The following is a 26497-nucleotide window of genomic DNA, read 5'->3' as shown; positions in this document are numbered from 1 at the left end:
GTATGGGCGTGTCTTAGGAACGGCACTTTCTTGCTCCTCCCCCTCACAGTCCCGCATGAACATGGCAGGCAGCCTCTGGAGGTCACTGGTAAGTAGTAGTGGAGGCCGTCAGCGGTACTGGCGCCTGCCCAGAGAGGCTGCAGGGGGTAATGGTAGCGGTGTGCACCGCCGTGCGAGTCCGCAGAGCAGAGGACAAGGTTACTGGTCAGTGCTCTGTGGGCACAGCGCCTGCTACATGCACACTGCAGCTGTACTAACAGTAGGGAACGTGCCTGGTGCTGTGCCAGTCTGCGTCAGTCTGCGTGCCCTTGAGGAGCAGTACATGCACAGCTGCCATTAGATTGTGAAATCGCAGCTTTCCTCAGGGGCGCTCCACTACCTGCCCTCCCCCCCATCCTTATGCCATGCTGCAGACAGTGCAGTCCTACTGGAGGAAAAGACTGCGTCCTGCTGCTGTCATAAAGTAGATATCTGCAGAGAGACAGGCCTAGGGTGACAGTGGCAGATCTTCACTGTCCGTGCCATTGACGGGCACTGGTAATGATGCCACTTACTGTGCCCTGTAGATAATGTATAGGCATTAGTAATGCCACTCCCACCCTGTATATAATGCATAGGCACTGGTAATGACACCGCTTCCTCCCCCTGTAGATAATGCATAGGCACTGGTAATGACACCGCTTCCTCCCCCTGTAGATAATGTATAGGCACTGGTAATGACACCGCTTCCTCCCCCTGTAGATAATGTATAGGCACTGGTAATGACACCGCTTCCTCCCCCTGTAGATAATGTATAGGCACTGGTAATGACACCGCTTCCTCCCCCTGTAGATAATGTATAGGCACTGGTAATGACACCGCTTCCTCCCCCTGTAGATAATGTATAGGCACTGGTAATGACACCGCTTCCTCCCCCTGTAGATAATGTATAGGCACTGGTAATGACACCGCTTCCTCCCCCTGTAGATAATGTATAGGCACTGGTAATGACACCGCTTCCTCCCCCTGTAGATAATGCATAGGCACTGGTAATGACACCGCTTCCTCCCCCTGTAGATAATGTATAGGCACTGGTAATGACACCGCTTCCTCCCCCTGTAGATAATGTATAGGCACTGGTAATGACACCGCTTCCTCCCCCTGTAGATAATGTATAGGCACTGGTAATGACACCGCTTCCTCCCCCTGTAGATAATGTATAGGCACTGGTAATGACACCGCTTCCTCCCCCTGTAGATAATGTATAGGCACTGGTAATGACACCGCTTCCTCCCCCTGTAGATAATGTATAGGCACTGGTAATGACACCGCTTCCTCCCCCTGTAGATAATGTATAGGCACTGGTAATGACACCGCTTCCTCCCCCTGTAGATAATGTATAGGCACTGGTAATGACACCGCTTCCTCCCCCTGTAGATAATGTATAGGCACTGGTAATGACACCGCTTCCTCCCCCTGTAGATAATGTATAGGCACTGGTAATGACACCGCTTCCTCCCCCTGTAGATAATGTATAGGCACTGGTAATGACACCGCTTCCTCCCCCTGTAGATAATGCATAGGCACTGGTAATGACACCGCTTCCTCCCCCTGTAGATAATGTATAGGCACTGGAAATGACACCGCTTCCTCCCCCTGTATATAATGCATAGGCACTGGTAATGACGCCACTTCCTGTCCCCTGTAGATAATGTATAGGCATTGGTAATGACGCCACTTCCTCCCCCCATGGATAATGTGTAGGCACTGGTAATTATGCCACTTCCTGTCCCCTGTAGATAATGTGTAGGCACTGGTAATGTTGCCACTTCCTGTCCCCTGTAGATAATGTGTAGGCACTGGTAATGTTGCCACTTCCTGTCCTCTGTAGATAATGTATAGGCATTAGTAATGACGCCACTTCCTCCCTCTATGGATAATGTGTAGGCACTGGTAATGTTGCCACTTCCTGTCCCCTGTAGATAATGTATAGGCACTGGTAATAACGCCACTTCCTGTCCCCTGTAGATAATGTATAGGTATTAGTAATGACGCCACTTCCTCCCCCTATGGATAATGTGTAGGCACTGGTAATTATGCCACTTCCTGTCCCCTGTAGATAATGTGTAGGCACTGGTAATGTTGCCACTTCCTGTCCCCTGTAGATAATGTGTAGGCATTGGTAATGTTGCCACTTCCTGTGGTCTGTAGATAATGTATAGGCATTAGTAAATGACGCCACTTCCTCCCCCTGTAATTAATGTATAGGCATTAGTAATGACGCCACTTCCTCCCCCTATGGATAATGTGTAGGCACTGGTAATTATGCCACTTCCTGTCCCCTGTAGATAATGTGTAGGCACTGGTAATGTTGCCACTTCCTGTCCTCTGTAGATAATGTATAGGCATTAGTAATGACGCCACCTCCTCCCCCTATGGATAATGTGTAGGCACTGGTAATGTTGCCACTCCCTGTCCCCTGTAGATAATGTGTAGGCACTGGTAATGTTGCCACTTCCTGTCCCCTGTAGATAATGTGTAGGCACTGGTAATGTTGCCACTTCCTGTGTTCTGTAGATAATGTATAGGCATTAGTAAATGACGCCACTTCCTCCCCCTGTAATTAATGTATAGGCATTAGTAATGACGCCACTTCCTCCCCCTATGGATAATGTGTAGGCACTGGTAATTATGCCACTTCCTGTCCCCTGTAGATAATGTGTAGGCACTGGTAATGTTGCCACTTCCTGTCCCCTGTAGATAATGTGTAGGCACTGGTAATTATGCCACTTCCTGTCCCCTGTAGATAATGTGTAGGCACTGGTAATGTTGCCACTTCCTGTCCTCTGTAGATAATGTATAGGCATTAGTAATGACGCCACTTCCTCCCTCTATGGATAATGTGTAGGCACTGGTAATGTTGCCACTTCCTGTCCCCTGTAGATAATGTATAGGCACTGGTAATGACGCCACTTCCTGTCCCCTGTAGATAATGTATAGGCACTGGTAATGACGCCACTTCCTGTCCCCTGTAGATAATGTATAGGCATTAGTAATGACGCCACTTCCTCCCCCTATGGATAATGTGTAGGCACTGGTAATTATGCCACTTCCTGTCCCCTGTAGATAATGTGTAGGCACTGGTAATGTTGCCACTTCCTGTCCCCTGTAGATAATGTGTAGGCACTGGTAATGTTGCCACTTCCTGTGGTCTGTAGATAATGTATAGGCATTAGTAAATGACGCCACTTCCTCCCCCTGTAATTAATGTATAGGCATTAGTAATGACGCCACCTCCTCCCCCTATGGATAATGTGTAGGCACTGGTAATGTTGCCACTTCCTGTCCCCTGTAGATAATGTGTAGGCACTGGTAATGTTGCCACTTCCTGTCCCCTGTAGATAATGTGTAGGCACTGGTAATGTTGCCACTTCCTGTGGTCTGTAGATAATGTATAGGCATTAGTAAATGACGCCACTTCCTCCCCCTGTAATTAATGTATAGGCATTAGTAATGACGCCACTTCCTCCCCCTATGGATAATGTGTAGGCACTGGTAATTATGCCACTTCCTGTCCCCTGTAGATAATGTGTAGGCACTGGTAATGTTGCCACTTCCTGTCCTCTGTAGATAATGTATAGGCATTAGTAATGACGCCACCTCCTCCCCCTATGGATAATGTGTAGGCACTGGTAATGTTGCCACTCCCTGTCCCCTGTAGATAATGTGTAGGCACTGGTAATGTTGCCACTCCCTGTCCCCTGTAGATAATGTGTAGGCACTGGTAATGTTGCCACTTCCTGTCCCCTGTAGATAATGTGTAGGCACTGGTAATGTTGCCACTTCCTGTCCCCTGTAGATAATGTGTAGGCACTGGTAATGTTGCCACTTCCTGTGGTCTGTAGATAATGTATAGGCATTAGTAAATGACGCCACTTCCTCCCCCTGTAATTAATGTATAGGCATTAGTAATGACGCCACTTCCTCCCCCTATGGATAATGTGTAGGCACTGGTAATTATGCCACTTCCTGTCCCCTGTAGATAATGTGTAGGCACTGGTAATGTTGCCACTTCCTGTCCCCTGTAGATAATGTGTAGGCACTGGTAATGTTGCCACTTCCTGTGGTCTGTAGATAATGTATAGGCATTAGTAAATGACGCCACTTCCTCCCCCTGTAATTAATGTATAGGCATTAGTAATGACGCCACTTCCTCCCCCTATGGATAATGTGTAGGCACTGGTAATTATGCCACTTCCTGTCCCCTGTAGATAATGTGTAGGCACTGGTAATGTTGCCACTTCCTGTCCTCCGTAGATAATGTATAGGCATTAGTAATGACGCCACTTCCTCCCCCTATGGATAATGTGTAGGCACTGGTAATGTTGCCACTTCCTGTCCCCTGTAGATAATGTGTAGGCACTGGTAATGTTGCCACTTCCTGTCCCCTGTAGATAATGTGTAGGCACTGGTAAGGATGCCACTTCCTGTCCCCTGTAGATAATGTATAGGCACTGGTAATGTTGCCACTTCCTGTCCCCTGTAGATAATGTGTAGGCACTGGTAAGGATGCCACTTCCTGTCCCCTGTAGATAATGTGTAGGCACTTGTAATGTTGCCACTTCCTGTCCTCTGTAGATAATCTATAGGCATTAGTAATGACGCCACTTCCTCCCCCTGTAATTAATGTGTAGGCTCTAGTAATGATGCCACTTCCTTCCCCTGTATATAATGCAAAGGCACTGGTAATGGTGCTACTTCCTTCCCCTGTATATAATGCATAGGCACTGGTAATGGTGCCACTTCCTCCCCCTGTATATAATGTATAGGCACTGGTAAAGACACCGCTTCCTCCCCCTGTATATAATGTATAGGCACTGGTAATGACGCTACTTCCTCCCCCTGTATGTAATGTATAGGCACTGATAATGATGCCTCTTTAATGTATATTTTCAAATGAACCTACTTATATGTATGGAATAACCATGACTGCAGTAGTAAAATAATGTGGAAAGCATAAAACAGTCCTTTCATTTCCTTGAAAATATGGTGTTATGTATTTTTCCAGGTCAGTCGCTTGGCAGGCGCCATCAACACTCCCCAGCCTGGAGTCAGGGCCTTCTCTGGTCAGGTGAGTAGATATATTGCATTGTGGCTCCTCAGTTCTGCTCCTGGACCTATGAGAATAATAACTTAATACATCTCGGTTTATGAATCGTCATCTTCTCCATATGTCGAGTGAAAGAGTGGGGTGTCGCCTTACTGTTACCTCAAACAATACTAAAGTATCCGATAACCCCTTTAAACATTATAATTGGGGATGGATATAGTGTAAGCCATTAAAGGAGTTTTCTAACCCCAAGAGGAAATAAACACCATGGTGTACAATAACGAGAAGAGTCATTCTCGCTGTACCGGTCCTGCCACGCTTCTCGGGTTCCCCGTCATCTTGGTTTACCTGGCTGCAACCATGATGTTGCACTATGACAAGTGACCACTGCAGCCCATCAGTGTCTGTAGAGATGATGTCTTGACATCAGCGAGGTCACCGCTGTGGCGATGAAGAGACCAGTGTGGGAGCAGTAGGGGATTGGTAAGGGGAGTATTACTACTTGTGTTATGTCAGCATGGAGTTGGTCCTTCCTTAAAGGGGTTGTCCACTTTTTTACTATTGTTGACCTATCCTCAGGACAGGTCATCAATATCAGATCGGCGAGGGTCTATCTCCCGGCACCCCTGTTGATCAGCTGTTTGAAGAGAAGGCAGCGTTCATACGAGCGGTGCCCCCTTTGTTCTGTTTACCTGCTCACCACAGCTATTGTAGGTCTGAGCAGTATAATTACAACTATGGTGTCCCCATTCACTTCTATGGGACGGCAGTGTAATTACAACTATGGCGTCCCCATTCACTTCTATGGGACGGCTTTGTTTGTTCAAGTGAATGGACTTTGTTTTCTGATCCAATCTCCTGGACATTTAATTGATGTCTTAGTAATATGTTCTACCAATATCTCAGCGGGTTAAAGGATTATCTTCTTCACAGGTGCAGACGGTCACACTCATACCAGGAGATGGGATAGGACCTGAGATTTCTTCTGCAGTAATGAAGATTTTCGAGGCAGCCAAAGTGAGTGTCGCCAATGCTTTCCTAATGCTTGTGAAGGAACAGAAAAATTGTCATTATGTATGGGTGCCTGCTTGTTCACCTTTTAATTCACGTGATCCAAGTAGAGATGATTAAAAAGGGGACTAGATTATTATTATTTTTGGGCCCCCTTCACACGAGCGAGTTTTCCGCGCGGGTGCAATGCATGATGTGAACGCATAGCACCCGCACTGAATCCTGACCCATTCATTTCAATGGGTCTGTGTACAGGGTGAAAATCGCAGCATGTTCTATATTCTGCGTTTTTCACGCAGCCCTGGCCCCATAGAAGTGAATGGGGCTTCAGTGAAAAACGCATTTCACTCGGAAGCAGGTGCGGATGCAATGTGTTTTTCACTGATGGATGCTAGGAAATTTTGTTTGTAAACCTTCTGTTTTTTTTATCACGCGTGTGAAAAACGCATCAAAACCCATTGCACCCGCGTGGAAAAAACTGAACGCAATCGCAGACAAAACTGACTGAGCTTGCTTGCAAAATTGTGCGAGTTTCACTAAACGCACCCGGAGCCAATCCGTCACGCTCATGTGAAAGAGGCCTTAGCTTGGACTTGATGTGATAATGCTTATGGGTTCAGTGCATTTCAGTAGATAATCCGAAATACTTAGACTATAATGGAAAATGGGCGTAAAAATGCCACCTAGCTCCTAATTAAAATACTCTATTGCAACAGATAAATAAGACAAAGGGCAGTGTACACTTTAGATCATTGTCAGTTGGATGCACATTTGGCCAGCAGCTATTTCTGCTGACTCCTCTTCTCTTTACACTCAGTAGAGAGAGGGGAACATGCTGCTGACAGACATGCCTGGTACTGGCTTAAAGGGGTTGGCCAAGTTATTTTTGACCTATCCTCAGGATAGGTCCTCAATATCAGATTGGCAGGGGTCTGACACCTGGCACCCTTGCCGATCAGCTGTATGAAGAATAGGCGCTCGTTGTGCCAGCGCTGCCTTCTGTTCATTGTTTACCCGCTCGCCGTTGCAACAGCAGTGGTGAGCAGTGTAATTACAAAAAGCGGTCCCATTCACTTCTATGGGATGGCTCCTTTCTATAGACTTGTATAGGAATGAGCCATCCTATAGAAGTGAATGGGTGGCTTAGGTGTAATTACACTGCTCGCTGTTGCTACGGCGAGCGGGTAAATAATGAAGAGAAGGCAGCGCTGGCACGGCGAGCGCCTATTCTTCATACAGCTGATCGGCGAGGGTGCCAGGTGTCGGACCCCTGCCTGTGTAATTACAAGAAGCTGTCCCATCCGCTTCTATGGGATGGCTCCTTTCTATAGACTTGTATAGGAATGAGCCATCCTATAGAAGTGAATGGGCGGCTTAGGTGTAATTACACTGCTCGCTGTTGCTACGACGAGCGGGTAAACAATGAAGGGAAGGCTGCGCTCTCATGGAGCTCAGCCTTCTCTTCAACCAGCTGATCGGCGGCTGTGCCAAGTGTCGGACCCCTGCCAATCTGATATTGATGAACTATCCTGAGGATAGGTCATCAATAAAAAATAACTTGGACAACCCCTTTAACTCCCTTGAGAACAAAGGATTGGGGATGTTGGAATCCAACATGTCTGACTGGGGGGGGATAGCTGGGACACCACCATATGCATTAGTGTCTGCTCACATCATGTTTTTATCCAAGGTTTAACATATATGATGGGGGAAAAAGACACCAAAACATTATACACTGCACTTTTCCATCCTGCAGAATAGATTTGTTGGACAGAAATGTGATGTGAACACAGCCTTAGATGGTTAGCAGTTTCAGCTGCCATTCTTCTAATGTGTATGGCCGCCTTAACTATCATAGACCATAGGCAGAGGGCATACACAACAAAGTACAGATTGTGTGTCAATACCCACATCTCTGCTTCTTCTCTGGATCCAAGTGAGTCCTGAGGAGTGGGATGCTGAGCCTGTTCCAGACTGCAGTGATATGTACATTTAACAGTATTGAGAGAAGTTTATCTGGTTAACTCCTCAGATTAAAGCTAAACCCACAAATCTGCAGACATTGTTAAGGAAAACTGTATGTGGGTTCTCATTTTAGGCGACCATCTAGTACTTGCTTGCATTAAGTTCTCCAGGACAAGAGCAGTTAATTTTAGTGGCTCATAGGGAGTTCCGAGCATGGACATCTCGTCCTAATATAGCATAGCTACATGTTATTTAACCACCTCCGGACCGCTGTACGCACAGACGCGTCCTGGAGGTGGTTGATTCATTCCGAGTGGACGCATATACGCGTCATCTCGCGAGACGCGAGATTTCCTGTGAACGCGCGCACACAGGCGCGCGCGCTCACAGGAACGGAAGGTAAGAGAGTTGATCTCCAGCCTGCCAGCGGCGATCGTTCGCTGGCAGGCTGGAGATGTGTTTTTTTTAACCCCTAACAGGTATATTAGACGCTGTTTTGATAACAGCGTCTAATATACCTGCTACCTGGTCCTCTGGTGGTCCCCTTTGTTTGGATCGACCACCAGAGGACACAGGTAGCTCAGTAAAGTCCCACCAAGCACCACTACACTACACTACACCCCCCCCCCCCCGTCACTTATTAACCCCTTATTAGCCCCTGATCACCCCTAATCACCCCTGATCACCCCATATAGACTCCCTGATCACCCCCCTGTCATTGATTACCCCCCTGTCATTGATCAACCCCCTGTAAAGCTCCATTCAGATGTCCGCATGATTTTTACGGATCCACTGATAGATGGATCGGATCCGCAAAACGCATCCGGACGTCTGAATGAAGCCTTACAGGGGCATGATCAATGACTGTGGTTATCACCCCATATAGACTCCCTGATCACCCCCCTGTCATTGATCACCCCCCTGTCATTGATTACCCCCCTGTAAAGCTCCATTCAGACGTCCGCATGATTTTTACGGATCCACTGATAGATGGATCGGATCCGCAAAACGCATCCGGACGTCTGAATGAAGCCTTACAGGGGCATGATCAATGACTGTGGTGATCACCCCATATAGACTCCCTGATCACCCCCCTGTAAAGCTCCATTCAGATGTCCGCATGATTTTTACGGATCCACTGATAGATGGATCGGATCCGCAAAACGCATCCGGACGTCTGAATGAAGCCTTACAGGGGCATGATCAATGACTGTGGTTATCACCCCATATAGACTCCCTGATCACCCCCCTGTCATTGATCACCCCCCTGTCATTGATTACCCCCCTGTAAAGCTCCATTCAGACGTCCGCATGATTTTTACGGATCCACTGATAGATGGATCGGATCCGCAAAACGCATCCGGACGTCTGAATGAAGCCTTACAGGGGCATGATCAATGACTGTGGTGATCACCCCATATAGACTCCCTGATCACCCCCCTGTAAAGCTCCATTCAGATGTCCGCATGATTTTTACGGATCCACTGATAGATGGATCGGATCCGCAAAACGCATCCGGACGTCTGAATGAAGCCTTACAGGGGCATGATCAATGACTGTGGTTATCACCCCATATAGACTCCCTGATCACCCCCCTGTCATTGATCACCCCCCTGTCATTGATTACCCCCCTGTAAAGCTCCATTCAGACGTCCGCATGATTTTTACGGATCCACTGATAGATGGATCGGATCCGCAAAACGCATCCGGACGTCTGAATGAAGCCTTACAGGGGCATGATCAATGACTGTGGTGATCACCCCATATAGACTCCCTGATCACCCCCCTGTCATTGATTACCCCCCTGTCATTGATTACCCCCCTGTCATTGATCACCCCCCCTGTCATTGATCACCCCCCCCCCCTGTCATTGATCACCCCCCCTGTCATTGATCACCCCCCCTGTCATTGATCACCCCCCCTGTCATTGATCACCCCCCCTGTCATTGATCACCCCCCCTGTCATTGATCACCCCCCCTGTCATTGATCACCCCCCCTGTCATTGATCACCCCCCCTGTCATTGATCACCCCCCTGTAAGGCTCCATTCAGACATTTTTTTGGCCCAAGTTAGCGGAATTATTATTTTTTTTTCTTACAAAGTCTCATATTCCACTAACTTGTGACAAAAAATTAAATCTCACATGAACTCACCATACCCCTCACGGAATCCAAATGCGTAAAATTTTTTAGACATTTATATTCCAGACTTCTTCTCACGCTTTAGGGCCCCTAGAATGCCAGGGCAGTATAAATACCCCACATGTGACCCCATTTCGGAAAGAAGACACCCCCAGGTATTCCGTGAGGGGCATATTGAGTCCATGAAAGATTGAAATTTTTGTCCCAAGTTAGCGGAACGGGAGACTTTGTGAGAAAAAAATAAAAAATATCAATTTCCGCTAACTTGTGCCAAAAAAAAAAAAATTTCTATGAACTCGCCATGCCCCTCATTGAATACCTTGGGGTGTCTTCTTTCCAAAATGGGGTCACATGTGGGGTATTTATACTGCCCTGGCATTCTAGGGGCCCCAAAGCGTGAGAAGAAGTCTGGTATCCAAATGTCTAAAAATGCCCTCCTAAATGGAATTTGGGCCCATTTGCGCATCTAGGCTGCAAAAAAGTGTCACACATCTGGTATCTCCGTACTCAGGAGAAGGTGGGGAATGGGTTTTGGGGTGTCATTTTACATATACCCATGCTGGGTGAGATAAATATCTTGGTCAAATGCCAACTTTGTATAAAAAAATGGGAAAAGTTGTCTTTTGCCAAGATATTTCTCTCACCCAGCATGGGTATATGTAAAAAGACACCCCAAAACACATTCCCCAACTTCTCCCGAGTACGGAGATACCAGATGTGTGACACTTTTTTGCAGCCTAGGTGGGCAAAGGGGCCCATATTCCAAAGAGCACCTTTCGGATTTCACTGGTCATTTACCTACTTACCACACATTAGGGCCCCTGGAAAATGCCAGGGCAGTATAACTACCCCACAAGTGACCCCATTTTGGAAAGAAGACACCCCAAGGTATTCCGTGAGGGGCATGGCGAGTTCCTAGAATTTTTTATTTTTTGTCACAAGTTAGTGGAAAATGATGATTTTTTTTTTTTTTTCATACAAAGTCTCATATTCCACTAACTTGTGACAAAAAATAAAAACTTCCATGAACTCACTATGCCCATCAGCGAATACCTTGGGGTCTCTTCTTTCCAAAATGGGGTCACTTGTGGGGTAGTTATACTGCCCTGGCATTCTAGGGGCCCAAATGTGTGGTAAGGAGTTTGAAATCAAATTCTGTAAAAAATGACGAGTGAAATCCGAAAGGTGCTCTTTGGAATATGGGCCCCTTTGCCCACCTAGGCTGCAAAAAAGTGTCACACATCTGGTATCTCCGTACTCGGGAGAAGTTGGGGAATGTGTTTTGGGGTGTCTTTTTACATATACCCATGCTGGGTGAGAGAAATATCTTGGCAAAAGACAACTTTTCCCATTTTTTTATACAAAGTTGGCATTTGACCAAGATATTTATCTCACCCAGCATGGGTATATGTAAAATGACACCCCAAAACACATTCCCCAACTTCTACTGAATACGGAGATACCAGATGTGTGACACTTTTTTGCAGCCTAGGTGGGCAAAGGGGCCCACATTCCAAAGAGCACCTTTCGGATTTCACTCGTCATTTTTTACAGAATTTGATTTCAAACTCCTTACCACACATTTGGGCCCCTAGAATGCCAGGGCAGTATAACTACCCCACAAGTGACCCCATTTTGGAAAGAAGAGACCCCAAGGTATTTCGTGATGGGCATAGTGAGTTCATGGAAGTTTTTATTTTTTGTCACAAGTTAGTGGAATATGAGACTTTGTAAGAAAAAAAAATCAAAAAAAAAAATCATCATTTTCCGCTAACTTGTGACAAAAAATAAAAAGTTCTATGAACTCACTATGCCCATCAGCGAATACCTTAGGGTGTGTACTTTCCGAAATGGGGTCATTTGTGGGATGTTTGTACTGTCTGGGCATTGTAGAACCTCAGGAAACATGACAGGTGCTCAGAAAGTCAGAGCTGCTTCAAAAAGCGGAAATTCACATTTTTGTACCATAGTTTGTAAACGCTATAACTTTTACCCAAAGCATTTTTTTTTTACCCAAACATTTTTTTTTTATCAAAGACATGTAGAACAATAAATTTAGAGCTAAATTTATATATGGATGTCGTTTTTTTTGCAAAATTTTACAACTGAAAGTGAAAAATGTCATTTTTTTGCAAAAAAATCGTTAAATTTCGATTAATAACAAAAAAAGTAAAAATGTCAGCAGCAATGAAATACCACCAAATGAAAGCTCTATTAGTGAGAAGAAAAGGAGGTAAAATTCATTTGGGTGGTAAGTTGCATGACCGAGCAATAAACGGTGAAAGTAGTGTAGGTCAGAAGTGTAAAAAGTGGCCTGGTCTTTCAGGGTGTTTAAGCACTGGGGGCTGAGGTGGTTAAGGGGATGCCCACCTTTTAGATACTGAAGATTTATCCTCCGGATAGGTCTGACACCTGGAACCCCAAATGATCAGCCATTTGCGGCAGCTGCCAGTGCCAGAAACATAACAGGGCTGGAAGCAGAAGGCTCTGTCTAGTGTGTAATGACCATGCCAGCGTACTGCAGCTCCGCTCCCATTTAAAGGGGTATTCCCATTTGAGACAATGGGGGCATATCGCAAGGATATGTCCCCATTGTCTGATAGATGGTAAAACCTAGCGATATGCCCCCATTGTCTGAGATGGGAAAACCTTTTTAAGTTTATGTAACTCGGCATGACCACTACACAGTGGATGAAACCTTCTGCTTCCTGCTGTGTCCACCGTTATGTTTGAGGTGCAGGTGATGGTCCAGACGGTGGTTCAGTGCGGTGCCAGTTGTCTTACCCCCAGCAATCTTCTATTTGTGATCTATAGGTCACTAATATCTCAAAGGTGGATAAACTTGTTAAGTGTTGTACTGTTTCAAAAATGTAGTTTTTTTTGTTGGTATGTAAACACTGTAAAAGGTCTATATATAAACATGTATTTATGTGCACTGTACTTGGGTTGGGCTCCTGTTGGCCTGTTTATGCTGGTGTCGGCATTCTCTCATTACAGAGACCATCCTTTTGGTCAAAAAGGTCACGTTGTCTGCATTTGGAAAGATCTTCATTTCATTGAGTAGCTCCACTGGTGATTAGAAGATTGCTTGTAGGGCAATTTATGAATATATCCTATTTGCCATTTCTTTCCCATAAAACAGTGAAAATCTGCTTTGAGTGAATGGGGCTGAGCTTCGATACCATGCACAATTGCTATCTAATGGAAGGCGGTCAGCTGCGAGGAGACTGGTGGTCTTGGGTGTCAGACCTCCACTGATCTGATATTGATGACCTATCCTGGGGATAGGTAATCAGTATCACAATCTCAGAAAACCCCTTTAATTAGATCATGTATAATTATACGTAGTGTTTGAAAAGCTTTATGTTATTGTGCTTTTATTACCACGACTAATGGGAACATATAGGGATACGTTCAGTGTTTGTCATTGATGTCCTCCTAACTGAGTCGCTGTTATTCCAGGCACCTATCCAGTGGGAAGAGAGGAATGTTACCGCTATTAAGGGACCTGGTGGCAAGTGGATGATCCCTCCAGAAGCCAAAGAATCCATGGATAAAAATAAGATGGGGCTTAAAGGTAGCTTGCAGTTCTTAAATAATTGTGATGACAAGTTCATGCATTATATTAAACAGCATGATTTACTGACTCTCACCATGTGCTCATCAGGACCTTTGAAGACCCCAATTGCTGCTGGACATCCATCCATGAACCTGTTACTACGGAAAACATTTGACCTTTACGCTAATGTGCGCCCATGTGTCTCCATTGAGGGTTTCAAAACTCCTTACACTGATGTGGACTTGGTTACCATACGTGAGAACACTGAAGGAGAATACAGTGGGATTGAGCATGTGGTGGGTCACCATGGATTGTAATATATGGGAGGTGTAGTTGCATGCTCCCTTACAATAGTAATACTCTTTATAGTAATCAATACTTTCATTGCAGATCTATACATCTGTTATTGTGAGGTCTGCAAGAATTTCCATGTCCTGTTATTCTTTATTGAGGTACTTGAGTGTTCCTGGTATCCATAAGACCACATACCTTTAAATATAGATGTAATTATATGAACCCATTCCTTCTCTGACAGCGTATTCTCTAGCTTTGTGTTAGTCAGTCTGAGCACACCAGTACTATTAGGAGTAATTGGTATGTAAGTAAGAGAACCCATTGCCTGTATCGCAGTTTGTTCATTCCTTCTAGTACTTGTAAAGTGTATTTTTATCTAATTGGTGTCTTTTAGATTGTGGATGGAGTAGTGCAGAGCATCAAGCTGATCACGGAGGATGCCAGCCGCAGAATTGCAGAGTTTGCCTTCGAATATGCACGAAACAACCAGAGAAGTACTGTGACAGCAGTGCACAAAGCCAATATCATGTGAGTTTCTGTTCACCCAAAGAAAAATGAAGAAAAACTTTTGCACTTGTGCTTGATATGAGAGGCTTTCCTTGGCTTATGCTCAATAGAGTATCCTTTTGACATAAGCTAGTGGTATATGTTAGTATACCAATTTTCTCACTGACTGACTAGGAGTAGTCTCCTGAGCTTTTTTAAATGGAGAGATGTAGGTAGGTTTTTCCACATTGGGAGTCATTAGTCAACATATGGTTATACCAGGGGCGTAGCTATAGGGGGTGCAGAGGTAGCAGTCGCTACCGGGCCCAGGAGCCTGAGGGGGCCCAAAGACACTTGTGCCATATAAGAGGACACTGGAATTATAGAAAGTACATGCTGGTCAAGTTTCAATTTTTGCCTCAGGTGGCATGAAGGCTATATGTTTCCCTGTCCCTTGCCACAAAGTACTGAGGGAAGGGGGTCCCAAGCTGAACTCTTGCACCAGGGCCCATGAGCCTTTAGCTACGCCCCTGGGTTATACAGTGGCATACTCCTGGCACATACCTCTAACGGTAGGCATATAAAGACGTGACGGCAGTGCCTAAAATGTCTGAGGTCTTGAATTCTGTTTGCCTCTCCAGTGTTTGACACCTTCATGTTCTTTGTTTTCAGGAGGATGTCTGATGGGCTTTTCTTGAAGAAGTGCAGAGAAGTTGCGGAAAATTACAAAGACATTAAGTTTAATGAAATGTACTTGGATACAGTGTGTCTCAATGTAAGTTCTGAAGCTAAAAATACCCAGTACCATATTAATTCAGAGATCATGCTGACTGCAGCACTGATGCAAGTCTAATTGTTCCTTTTTTTTATTTTTCCCCCTTTAGATGGTTCAGGATCCTATACAGTTTGATGTTCTAGTGATGCCAAACTTGTATGGAGACATCTTAAGGTTGGTTGTTAACTTATGTCTTCTAAATATGGTCCAGTCTATACCTGTATAGACTCATTTTGAGCAGCACATCACTTACAGTCATTGTGTTTCACATTGAGGTCAGGTGTAGACATAGCTATAGGTACAGAGTAAGGGTGCATTCACGTGGCTGTATTTTCGGTCTGAATCCGATCCGCAAAATATGCAGACCCATTCATTTCAATTTGGTTGCAAAAGATGTGTGATGTCAGTGGTGTGTCTATTCCGCTGCCCGACAAAAAAAATTATGAAAACATGTACTATTGTCTATTTGCGGACAAGCATAGGCATTTGTTACATAGTGCGGAAGGGCAAAATGCAGGATGCACATGACTGGTATACATGTTTTTCAAATCCGCAATTTGGTCCCTTATAACATAGCATGTAAACACTTTGAGGGAGACTGTTGCTTTCTTTGCTGGTCTTGATATCCCCTGTCTTGCCGGAAGATGCACCTAATTTATGATGAGGTGCAGGCCTCCTCATAAATTAGGCGCATCCTCTGGCAGTTCGCACCTAAGCAGAAGTCTATGACAACTCAGCTGCTGTAGATTTCTGGCTTCATATGTGACAGAAAACTGGCATAAATGCAAATAAATTTGTCTCTGCTGTTGACCATGCCCCTTTTCCACACTTCACGCCTCCTTTTGGAAAAGTGCCAAGGGCAGCGTAAAAGGAGGCACTTTTCAAGTTGCAGTTAAAAAGTCACAAACGCACAGCTTGTGTCTATTTAACCTCTTCTGGACACATGACGTACCGGTATGGCATGTTGTCCCGGTACTTAACCTCCTCAGGACCGCCGTACGCAGGATTGCGTCCTGGCGGCGGCCCTGCTCTTCTGGGTGGACGCATATACGCGTCCTCTCGCGATAGCCGAGATTACCTGTGAACGCGCGCACACAGGCGCGCGCGCTCACAGGAACGGAAGGTAAGCGAGTGGATCTCCAGCCTGCCAGCGGCGATCGTTCGCTGGCAGGCTGGAGATGTGATTTTTTTTTTTAACCCCTAACAGGTATATTAGACGCTGTTTTGATAACAGCGTCTAATATACCTGCTACCTGGTCCTCTGGTGGTCCCTTTTGTTTGGATCGACCACCAGAGGACACAGGCAGCTCAGTAAAGTAGCACCAAACACCACTACACTACACCCCCCCCCCTTCCCCCCTGTCACTTATTAACCCCTTATCAACCACAGATCATCCCTGATCACCCCATATAGACTCCCTGATCACCCCCCTGTCATTGATCACCCCCCCTGTCATTGATCACTCCCTTGTAAGGCTCCATTCAGACGTCCGTATGTTTTTTACGGATCCACGGATACATGGATCGGATCCGCAAAACACATACAGACGTTTGAATGGAGCCTTGGGACATGGTGTCAAAAAACCAGTCCAGCAAAATGTGCCTTCCAAAAACCGTATGGCATTCCTTTCCTTCTGCGCCCTGCCGTGTGCCCGTACAGCGGTTTACGACAACATATGGGGTGTTTCTGTAAACGACAGAATAAGAGCCATGAATATTGAGTTTTGTTTGGCTGTTAACCCTTGCTTTGTAACTGGAAAAAAATAATTAAAATTGAAAATCTGCCAAAAAAGGGAAATTTTGAAATAGTATTTCTTTTTTCAATTGATTCTTGTGGAACACCTAAAGGGTTAACAAAGTTTGTAAAAATCTGTTTTGAATACCTTGAGGGGTGTAGTTTCTAGAATGGGGTCATTTTTGGGTAGTTTCTATTATGTAAGCCTCACAAAGTGACTTCAGACCTGAACTAATCCTTGAAAAGTGTTTTTTTGAAAATTTTCTGAAAAATTTCAAGATTCGCTTCTAAACTTCTAAGCCTTGTAACATGCCCAAAAATTAAAATGTCATTCCCAAAATGATCCAAACATGAAGTAGACATATGGGGAATGTAAAGTAATAACTATTTTTGTAGGTATTACTATGTATTAAGGAAGTAGAGAAATTTGAACTTGCAAATTTTTGGCAAATTTGGTATTTTTAATTTTTTTATAAATAAAAATGAATTTTTTTTTACTCTATTTTACCAGTGTCATGAAGTAAAATATGTGACGAAAAAACAATCACAGAATGGCCTGGATAAGTCAAAGCGTTTTAAAGTTATCACCACCTAAATTGACACTGGTCAGATTTGCAAAAAATGGCCTGGTCCTTAAGGAGTTAAAGCCACTTTTCTGGTGCAGGGGCGATGATTATTTTTATTTTTTGTCAGTTATTGAAAGCTGCAATTGTGGTAAAATGCACAGTGTTTTTCTGTGCTGTACCCTTACTGCGCCATGTTAGTGTACCCTTAGGTCTCATATTCACAGTGCAGTTTGGGACAGTTTTTATAGGGGTTATTCCTTCAATAATATATTGATGACCTATCCTCATGATAGTGAAGGAGGCCTTAATGTTATCTCACATAATAGGACTGAATTATGTCATTTTCAAAGAAAATGCCTAGTAGTCCTAGCAGATTGCATATATGATGTCGCATACATTCTGTTCCATTTGGAGTCCAGCACAAGTATTCTCTTGTTCAGACATGGTCCAGCTGATGTCTTGTGCAACTCTGGTTTATTTCAATGGGACTGGTTTATCTGTAGTATTGTAGGGATGGATTTTAGTGCTATGTTTGTACTTTCCAACCAGTTCATTCACAGGGGTTGTGCCACAAAAAAAAATATTCTAAGTTTTTCAAACCAGCACCTCCAGCTGAATACTTTTGTAATTGCATGTAATTAAAAATTTTGTATAGCCACTGAGTTATTCACTGAAATGCGTATAGTGCTACCTGCTGTTTGTTCTTTTTCTTATTTCCCTTACGCCCATGACAGCACCCTTGAGAGACTGCCTCCATCCAGGACAGGAAACAGGAACTTTCGTGGAGAGCTCCTAAGGAGGGGCTCTGCCCCTATACCACAAGTTCCTGTTTCCTGTCCTATGAATAGGATGTTTTTTTTGTGGAGAGCTAGATTTAGGCTGCAGGCTGAGACACATCTTGATGGGGGTTACCTGGTGCGGCATAAGTCTCCACTAGGAACAGCCTGGAAAGTCTGAGGCCTTTCCTTCTGGGTACTGGATGCTTCATCGGGCCGGTGTTCCTGGGCAGTCCCAGCATAACGGCGAAGTGATGCTGACACGCCGGATCCTCGGACTGCCGGGCCCCTGCAGTGATCGCGCGCGCACCGCCTGCTCGATCACTATGATGTACTATTACGTCAAATTGCGGGAACTCAGTGGTTCCCATGACGTAACAGTACGTCAAAGGTCGGGAAGGGGTTAATATACAAAATGAAAATCTTAGAACCAGCCCTGTACCTCACATGGATCCAGAGATCTCTCCATCTCTCCATTCATTGCTCTGCTAGATTTATATCAAGCTGACAGCTTTTCTGCTGCAGCTGGTGGCGCTTGAGGGATGGAACGGAGCATGTGCTTCCATCTCAGTGAGCAGGACAGAAAAATGTGGCGCTATACGGGTAGATTTCACTTAATAACTTAGTGGCTATGCTAAATGTTTAATTACATACAATTACAAAATTATTCAGAGACAGGTGCTGGTTTGAAAACTGTAGAATATTATTTGTGGGACAACCCCTTTAACCCCTTAAGGACACAGCCTTATTTCACCTTAGGACCAGGGACCAGGCCATTTTTTGCAAATCTGACCAGTGTCACTTTAAGTGCTGATAACTTTAAAATGCTTTGACTTATCCAGGCCATTCTGAGATTTAGTTTTTTTCATCACATATTGTACTTCATGACACTGGTAAAATGAAGTAAAAAAAAAAAAAAATTTCCACAAAAAAATACATAATTTACCAAAAATTTTGAAAAATTTGCAAATTTCAAAGTTTCAGTTTCTCTACTTCTGTAATACATAATAATACCCCCAAAAATTGTGATGACTTTACATTCCCCATATGTCTACTTCATGTTTGAATTATTTTGGGAATGATATTTTATTTTTTGGGGATGTTATAAGGCTTAGAAGTTTAGAAGCAAATCTTGAAATTTTTCTGAAATTTACAAAAACTTTTAGGGACCAGTTCAGGTCTGAAGTCACTTTGCGAGGCTTACATAATAGAAACCACCCAAAAATGACCCCATCTTAGAAACTACACCCCTCAAGGTATTCAAAACTGATTTTACATACGTTGTTAACCCTTTAGGTGTTGCACAAGAGTTATTGGCAAATGGGGATGAAATTTGAGATTTTCTTTTTGTCTAATTTTCCATTTTAACCCATTTTTCCACTAACAAAGCAAGGGTTAACAGCCAAACAAGACTGTATCTTTATTGCCCTGACTCTGCCGTTTACAGAAACACCCAATATGTGGCCGTAAACTACTGTACGGGCACACAGTAGGGCGTAGAGGGAAAGGTGCGCCGTTTGGTTTTTGGAGGGCTGATTTTTATGGACTGGTTTATTTACACAATGTCCCATTTGAAGCCCCCTGATGCACCCCTAGAGTAGAAACTCCCTAAAAGTGACCCCATCTAAGAAACTACACCCCTCAAGGTATTCAAAACTGATTTTACAAACTTTGTTAACACTTTAGGTGTTGCACAAGATTTAATGGAAAATAGAGATACAATTTCAAAATTTCACTTTTCTGGCAGATTTTCCATTTTAATATTTTTTTTCCAGTTACAAAGCAAGGGTTAACAGCCGAACAAAACTCAATATTCATGGCCCTGATTCTGTCGTTTACAGAAACATCCCATATGTGGCCGTAAACTGCTGTACGGTCACACAGCAGCGGGGCGTAGAGTGAAAGGTGCGCCGTTTGGTTTTTGGAGGGCTGATTTTGCTGGACTGTTTTTTTTGACACCATGTCCCATTTGAAGCCCCCCTGATGCACCCCTAGAGTAGAAACTCCTAAAAAAGTGACCCCATTTTAGAAACTACGGGATAGGGTGGCAGTTTTGTTGTACTAGTTTAGGGTACATATGATTTTTGGTTGCTCTATATTACACTTTTTGTGAGGCAAGACAACAAGAAATAGCTTTTTTGGCACCTTTTTTTTTTGTTTTGTTATTTACAACATTCATCTGACAGGTTAGATCATGTGGTAATTTTATAGAGCAGGTTGTCACGGACTCGGCGATACCTAATATGTATACAATTTTTTTTATTTATGTAAGTTTTACACAATGATTCCATTTTTAAAACAAAAAAAATGTTTAGTGTCTCCATAGTCTAAGAGCCATAGTTTTTTCGGTTTTTGGGCGATTATCTTAAGTAGGGTCTCATTTTTTGCGGGATGAGATGACTGTTTGATTGGCACTATTTTGGGGTGCATATGACTTTTTGATCGCTTGCTATTACACTTTTTGTGACGTAAGATGACAAAAAACTGCTTTTTTTACACCATTTTTATTTTTTTACGGTGGTCACCTGAGGGGTTAGGTCATGTGATATTTTTATAGAGCCAGTCGATACGGACGCGGCGATACCTAATATGTATGCTTTTTTTTTATTTAAGTAAGTTTTACTCAATGATTTAATTTTTGAAACAAAAAAAAACATGTTTTAGTGTTTCCATAGTCTAAGAGCCATAGTTTTTTCAGTTTTTGGGCGATTATCTTGGGTAGCGTATGATTTTTGCGGGATGAGATGACGTTTTGATTGGCACTATTTTGGCGTACATGCGACTTTTTTGATCACTTTTATTACCTTTTTTGGGAAGTAAGGTGGGCAAAATTTCAATTTCATCATAGTTTTTTATTTTTATGGCGTTCACCGTTCGGGTAAAGTAACATGACCGTTTTATAGATCAGGTCGTTACGGACGCGGCGATACCAAACATGTGTAAGGAATTTTTATTTTTTTTCATTTTTAATCAGTGATGAATGTGTTTTTTGATTTTTACTTTTTTTTTTGACCCAGACCCACTTGGTTCTTGAAGATCCAGTGGGTCTGATGTCTGTATAATACAGTACAATACACTATATAGTGTTTTGTACTGTATTTTACACTTTGTCTGAACAGATCTATGCCTTTAGTACAGATCTGTTCAGCACCATGGACAGCAGGATGCCTGAGACGGCGTCCTGTTGCCATGGGAACCTTCCCCGTCTGCTCAGTAGTGGCCAGAACTGCACAGACGGGGAAGGGTAAGGAGAGGGGCTGTCTGGGGGCTCTCTCCATCGGGGGGCTGCAAAGGCACAGCAGCCCCCTGATGGGAGAGGGAGGGAGCTCCCTGAGCTGTTAACCTTTTCCATACAGCGGTCCGTACGGACCGCGGTATGGAAAGGGTTAAACGGCTGACATCGCATCACAGATGTCAGACGTTTATACCAGAGTGTCAGCAATGTGCTGACACCCTGGTATACCCACTAGACGCCAACGATTATTCAAGGGGAAACTGCAAAAAGCGCAGCAAACCGCAGGTCTGAATTGACCTGCGATTTGTAGCGATCGCCGACATGGGGAGGTCACGGGACTTCCCCGGGCATTTAGCCGAGGTGCCTGCTCAATGATTTGAGCAGGCACCTTGTTCCGATCACAGCCGGCCGGGCGGCAGTGATCAGAAATACACAGGGCGTACATGTACGCCCTGTGTCCTTAAGTACCAGGGGGCCCTATGTCCTTAAGGGGTTAAATGAGTGTTTTAGCTCTTAGGTTACTGGAGATAAGGGCTACAGAGCAGCTGTCTGTAAGGTTTTACTGAGAAACAAAAGAAACAGCCTGCAGATGCAGGGAAACTGAAGGCTATATAGAACCAAATGTTAACCATTTTTAATAGAGACCGTTTGAAAAAATGATTTAGTCCAAGTTGAAAGCAATAATATACAAACATGCCTCCAAAGGTATCCTTAGCCTTTTAATGAGGACCTGTCACCGCTCCTGACATGCCTATTTTAATAGCTTCATGCATTCCCCATGTAATAACAATAGCTATTAGCCTTCAGTAAGGGTACAGAGGGGTGGTAACCAGTTGGGGGTGTTTCCCTGCACAGAATCACTCTATCCAATCAGTGCTGCCATTTTCAGACTGTGCAGGTACACACCCCCAACTGGTTACCTCCCCTCTGTACCCTTACTGCAGACTGCTAGCAATTCATTCATAACTTCTAGTAGAAATAATATGGGAATGGCATAACATAGAGCCATAAGGATAGATGTTCCAGAATTGTTATTACATGGGGAATGCATAAAGCTATTAAAATAGGCATGTCAGGAGTGGTGAAAGGTCCTCTTTAATTACTGACAAATGTATCACCGAGCTGCAACTTACAAACCCGACTCCTGTGATGCCAATCCAACATTAAGAAGTGTCATCTGGTCATGTATGGCATATGGATAGCCTATGCCATAAATGTCTGGTAGGTGATTTTGTCACCTCTGGGACTCGCTCCTGTCTGAAGAATGGGGCCCTGGCGAGAATGGAGAACACACCACACATGCACAGAGCTTATGGAACTTCTGAAAGTAGTCAAGGGAGCACTCTACTTTCAGAAGTCCCATAGCAGTGAATGGACAAAGCCAGGGATGATCTCCATTCACTCCCTTGTGATAGCAGCGGGACCTGCACATGTGAGACATTTTGTATCTTATCAATATGCCATAAATGTCACAGAAGGGAATACCCCTTTAAGTAAATAAATTATTGCCATGCACGAGTTTCTATAATGTTTTTCATTTTCTTTCTCTGCACAGTGATCTATGTGCTGGACTGATCGGTGGTCTCGGGGTAACACCAAGTGGAAACATTGGAGCTAATGGTGTGGCAATCTTTGAGTCGGTAAATAAGCCTTAAACATTTAATATGTTGCATTCATGGTCCCTTATTTATCAGGGGTCATTGTATAAAGGGCGCAACGTGGTAATAAACATTTTATTGTAATCGATTGGGAGAGTTTATCCTGGATTTTGCTCCAGTCTTCTGGCTTAAATGGTTATTATTAAAAGGGTTGTGTCACTTCAGCAAGTTGCATTTATCATGTAGAGAAAGTTAATACAAGGCACTTACTAATGCATTGTGATAGTCCATGTTGCCTCCTTTGCTGGCTGGATTCATTTTTCCATCACATTGTACACTGCTTGTTAACATGGGGTTATGACCATCCAGCAATCCAGTACTGGTGGCCATGCTTGCACACTATAGAAAAAGGCGGAAATGTGCAAGCACGGCCACCCCTGCTGGATTGCTGGGTGGTCATAACCCCTGGAAACGAGCAGTGTATAATGTGATGGAAAATTAATGAAGCCAACAAAGAAGGCAATATGGCCAATCCACAATACATTAAGAAGTGCCTTGTATTAACTTTGTCTACATAATGCCAGTTGCTGAAGTGAGACAACCCCTTTAAGTGTTACTTGCACAAAATATTTCGGGAGGTTTATATCACACATGCTTTCTTGGCACACGAACTACAGTTTTCCCCAGCCCATTTTTTTTTATATATTAGAGCATGAAATGCCACACTTGATACATTCTCTCCTACCTGTGGTTCTTGTGTCTCAGACCACTGCTGTATGAATGGTGTGTATTGTTTATACATGCACATCTGTACAGCCCGTCTATAGGCCTTCTGCATACACTGAAGTGTGCCTTTACAGTATAGAAGTTCATCAAGCTAAAGAATATCACTTGTGTATTACTTGACTACAAATGGAGTTCTTTCTTTTTTAGGTCCATGGTACTGCGCCAGATATTGCAGGTAAAGACCTGGCTAACCCTACTGCTCTGCTGTTAAGTGCTGTCCTGATGCTGCGGCACATGGGGCTGCAGGATCATGCACGCAAGATAGAGAATGCCTGCTTCGAAACCATAAAAGCTGGCAAGGTAAGAGAGCGTGGTAGCTGGTATAAATGTGAAGAGACAGTGGTGTTTTAACTAGAGGTATCTATAAGCTAACGTCTCGCCTAGGGTACCACATGGGTTATTATTTCTACTAGAAGGTATGAATGAATTGCTAGCAGTCTGCAGTAAGGGTACAGAGGGGTGTTACCAGTTTTTTTTTTTTGGGGGGGGGGGGGGTGTACCTGCACAGACTCACTCTATCCTATTAGTGCTGCCATTGTCAGACTGTACAGGTACACACCCAACTGGTAACACCCCTCTGTACCCTTACTGCAGACTGCTAGCAATTCATTCATAACTTCTAGTAGAAATAATAAAGGAATGGCACAACATAGAGCCATAAGTATAGATGCTCCAGAATTGTTTTATAAATAGATATTATATTTTAGTGCCACTGTCTCATGTCCGTTATATTAAGGTAAATGTTTTTACATTTTACTAAATAACTTTCCTCTTTGTCTCCTTTTGTATTTTGCTTTTTCCTTTCTTATAGACTCTAACAAAGGACTTGGGTGGAAATGCAAAGTGCTCAGATTTTACGGAAGAGATTTGTCGCAGAATACGAGACAGCGACTAAGTCTCTGCTGGCTCCTGAATGCGGCGTAGCCAGCTGAAATCACACGCACATCCTTTTCTGCTGATACTGATTTCTTTCGTCGACACCTTATCCCTTCATTCATAGTGAGCAAAATACAAAGATGTGGGTCAAATGTGCTGGCGATCTGAATGGAGTGAAGGAAAGAGAATACTAAACCCGATTGGAATTTACTACTGCAAATTGTATTGATGGGTTTTATAGTCAAATCTACAAATGAGAAGAGACTGAGTTTAAACTGGTATCTGACACTGCTTTTATATTAAAGACGGACTCCAAGTCTGGTCGAGTATACTGTTGATGGTATGTCTTCACCAGTTTAGGCTGTGCCCTTTACGTGATGTCAATTGCATATGTAACTCCACATAGAGAGAGAGAGGTTTATTATTCACTACTGCTGTAATATCTCTCCATCTTATATTTTCTGCAATGCATATCACTTATTGCTTTATCTTACCTACATTTCTTTCAAATTACCACTCCAGTCTCCTATAACATTACATTATGTGTACTATAGCTTACTTTTTAGATACGGTAACTGCAGCCTGTGAATGCTTCATCCTGCTCCACTATACCAATGCAAACAGACACTTGCAGGCCCTTTCATAGCGATACTTGTATATGAATAAGGAGTCCGAGTACTGTGAAATGTTGCACTAAATGGAGGAGATCATAAAATCTTTGTGCTCATGTATCCATCGTTTGTATTCACATAAAGGAATGGAAGATTTCCAGATGGACAAGGAGCAGTGAGTGTGTGTTCCTCCATATGTTCAATGGAAGTGTTACTGTGAAAAAGTTTGCAACTGACTGTTTGCATTATGTATACATCCCTTTTTTTCCTCTGTCCCAGTTAAAACTATATGGGCAGTGGGTTTTTAACTGCCTTTGTACCACCTTACAGGTATAAAGGTCTGCCAAAAAGTCAGGCCTCCAGGAAGGGGCAGTTCACTGGATTTGTATGTCTGCATCTGGAAGCAAATTAATTGCCTTGGTCCATACTGTATAGCTCTTGTTAGTATCATCCCGTATCAGATTGTACACTCCTTGTTCAAGAACAGTGGCTCGATCAACCACCAGAGGGTGCTGCAGCACATCGTTCAGTGTGGGAAAAGCACAGTCCAAAAAGGACCTACCTTTATGAATGTCTTGTCTTGCCTTAAACTTTTCATTTTTGAAGCTTTATTTATTATACAGTTTTGGGGATCTCATCCTTTACTTGTGAACTGTGCGCTGCTTTGTGTTTTATATTGCAGTTTTTTTATGCAAATTCATTAAATGTGCAAGGTGTTCCAAAAATCATTTGGCTTTGTTTATTTCTGATTACAGTTTCTTATGAGAATCAAGATGTGTGACTTACTAATAGTAACTTACACAGTAGTTATATCACTGATTATATAGGTTGAAAATCACATCTATAGGAGCATTCAGCACATTTTAGGCTACTTTCACATCTGCGTTCTTCTTTCCAGTATTGAGATCCGTCATATGATCTCAAAACCAGAGGAAAATGCTTCCGTTTTGTCCCAATACATTGTCAATGGAGACAACACGAAATGGAGTGCAC

The 26497-nt window shown here is 43.7% G+C and overlaps 1 protein-coding gene across 1 annotated transcript; it reads left to right on the top strand.

The window, feature by feature from the left end:
• On the top strand, positions 1-26229 carry IDH3A (isocitrate dehydrogenase (NAD(+)) 3 catalytic subunit alpha). Its single transcript, XM_040413640.1, has 11 exons — positions 1-88; positions 5048-5110; positions 6023-6106; positions 13670-13784; positions 13875-14062; positions 14455-14588; positions 15219-15321; positions 15431-15495; positions 23189-23273; positions 24165-24317; positions 24829-26229. The coding sequence occupies exons 1-11, from the start codon at positions 56-58 to the stop codon at positions 24910-24912; spliced, it is 1107 nt and encodes a 368-aa protein (XP_040269574.1). The 5' UTR covers positions 1-55; the 3' UTR covers positions 24913-26229.
• Positions 26230-26497: the final 268 nt, after the last annotated feature.

The sequence above is a fragment of the Bufo bufo genome, chromosome 1 (genome assembly GCF_905171765.1).
Source record: "Bufo bufo chromosome 1, aBufBuf1.1, whole genome shotgun sequence".
NCBI lineage: Eukaryota > Metazoa > Chordata > Amphibia > Anura > Bufonidae > Bufo > Bufo bufo.
Note: the sequence above shows the minus strand (reverse complement) of the source record. Positions and strands in the feature narration are given on the sequence as shown.

Bases quoted from the DNA above. Each gene is read 5' to 3' on its own strand.
- IDH3A (XM_040413640.1), top strand. From the start codon at position 56: ATGAACATGGCAGGCAGCCTCTGGAGGTCACTG. The intron at 14,589-15,218 runs GTGAGTTTCTGT...CTTTGTTTTCAG, and splicing joins GTGCACAAAGCCAATATCAT to GAGGATGTCTGATGGGCTTT. The intron at 15,496-23,188 runs GTTGGTTGTTAA...TTCTCTGCACAG, and splicing joins TTGTATGGAGACATCTTAAG to TGATCTATGTGCTGGACTGA.